At 47.5% G+C, this 1,617-nt stretch overlaps 1 protein-coding gene across 1 annotated transcript in view; it reads right to left on the reverse strand.

Annotated features, from left to right (window-relative positions):
- LOC103605581 (sulfotransferase 1C4-like) overlaps window positions 1-690 on the reverse strand; it is a 13,515-nt gene extending 12,825 nt beyond the window's left edge. The window contains exon 1 of the mRNA XM_008590200.1: window positions 475-690. Coding sequence (XP_008588422.1) covers window positions 475-652 — 178 coding nt within the window. The 5' untranslated portion in view covers window positions 653-690. The remainder of the gene's footprint in view (window positions 1-474) is intronic.
- Between the last annotated feature and the right edge of the window lie 927 nt (window positions 691-1,617).

Genomic DNA, 1,617 nt, shown 5'->3' on the forward strand with positions numbered 1-1,617 from the left:
TTCAAGCCACTCGGTTACTGGTACTTTGTTTCTCAGCTTTATCAAATGAACACATTAACTATGCCATAAGCACAGTAGCCCAGAGTGTCTTTCCTGCCCCTACTGAGTGTAATCGGGGACCCAGTGCTCTCTCAGCACACGCCCTACATTTCCTTCCCAGCCCTTATCACATGTTGCAATCTAAGGCCTGTGAGTGATTCGTCTAATGTTCTCATGTTCTTCTCCAGACCGGACCGTGTGCCGGGGGCCGGAGATAATGAGCGTTTGGCTNTTGTCTTCTACCTGAAGAGTCTGCTATGGCTAGTTACATATTTTTTAATGAATCAACTGCTCTAGCTCTCAAAAATCCTTACAGTTTTACAGAAAAGTCTCAGGTCCTTTGCCATTCCGTCTGACTCAGAGACAAGGACACTGCCGTCCCTGCTTGACACAGGCTCCAGCTTCACATCCCTGTCCTCGTGTCCGTGAACGTACCTGCTTTGGGATAGGAAGCAATGAGCAGGTCATCAGGCTTGGCTTGGAAGTTCCAGATTCGGTCCCAAATGTCACGTACATTCTTTTTCAGAATGACCCCATTTATTTGGAAAAGTTCTTCTTGGGGTGGCAAGCTCTGTTCTAACTCTCCTGTCTGCTCCACCTTGTTCTTGGCCATTCCCTCCACCTTGGCCTTGGGCACTAGCAGAGGAAAGTAAAAAGTAAANTAGGTGCCCTCGTTGCTGCTGCCGGCTGAGACAGTGTGGCTTGGAATTCCATCCCAACCTCGGAGGCTGAATTAGACGGTTACTGAATTCTCCCGGCTCTGTTTCTTTTCTGTGCGTGTTTAGACTGTGGTATTTGAGGACCATTATTACAAAGAGTTTTTGTTTTATTGAGGCACAATTCACACCCAGCAAAATGCAGAAAGCTAAAGTTTGCATTTTGCTGAATTCTTACTTATACATGAGCCATGTAACCACCACCCAGATGAAGAGATAGGGCATCCCACCACCTTGGGATGTCCCCTCCTGCCTCCTCTCAGCACCCCGTACCTGGGCAACCACTGCCTTGATTCTGTCACCAGGGTTTAGCGTGAGCCTCGCATTGGTGGAGCCATGCCTCATGTACGCCTTCGTGTCTGGCTTTCATGCTCTCAACATAACGTACGTGAAAATCATCACGCATCCGTTGCAAATATCAGTAGTTCATTTATCTCTCTTGCTGTGTACTGTGCTACAGCACTGAATGAACACACCTCAGCGTGTCTGTCCATTCTTCTTTTGATGGACACATAGGATGCCAGGTTTTGATGATTATGAATAANCACAATTCACACCCAGCAAAATGCAGAAAGCTAAAGTTTGCATTTTGCTGAATTCTTACTTGTACATGAGCCATGTAACCACCACCCAGATGAAGAGATAGGGCATCCCACCACCTTGGGATGTCCCCTCCTGCCTCCTCTCAGCACCCAGTACCTGAAGCAACCACTGCCTTGACTCTGTCACCAGGGTTTAGCGTGAGCCTCGCATTGTTGGAGCCATGCCTCATGTACGCCTTCGTGTCTGGCTTTCATGCTTTCAACATAACGTACGTGAAAATCATCACGCATCCGTTGCAAATATCAGTAGTTCATTTATC

This window comes from Galeopterus variegatus, unplaced genomic scaffold (assembly GCF_000696425.1).
Source record: "Galeopterus variegatus unplaced genomic scaffold, G_variegatus-3.0.2 Scaffold5920, whole genome shotgun sequence".
NCBI lineage: Eukaryota > Metazoa > Chordata > Mammalia > Dermoptera > Cynocephalidae > Galeopterus > Galeopterus variegatus.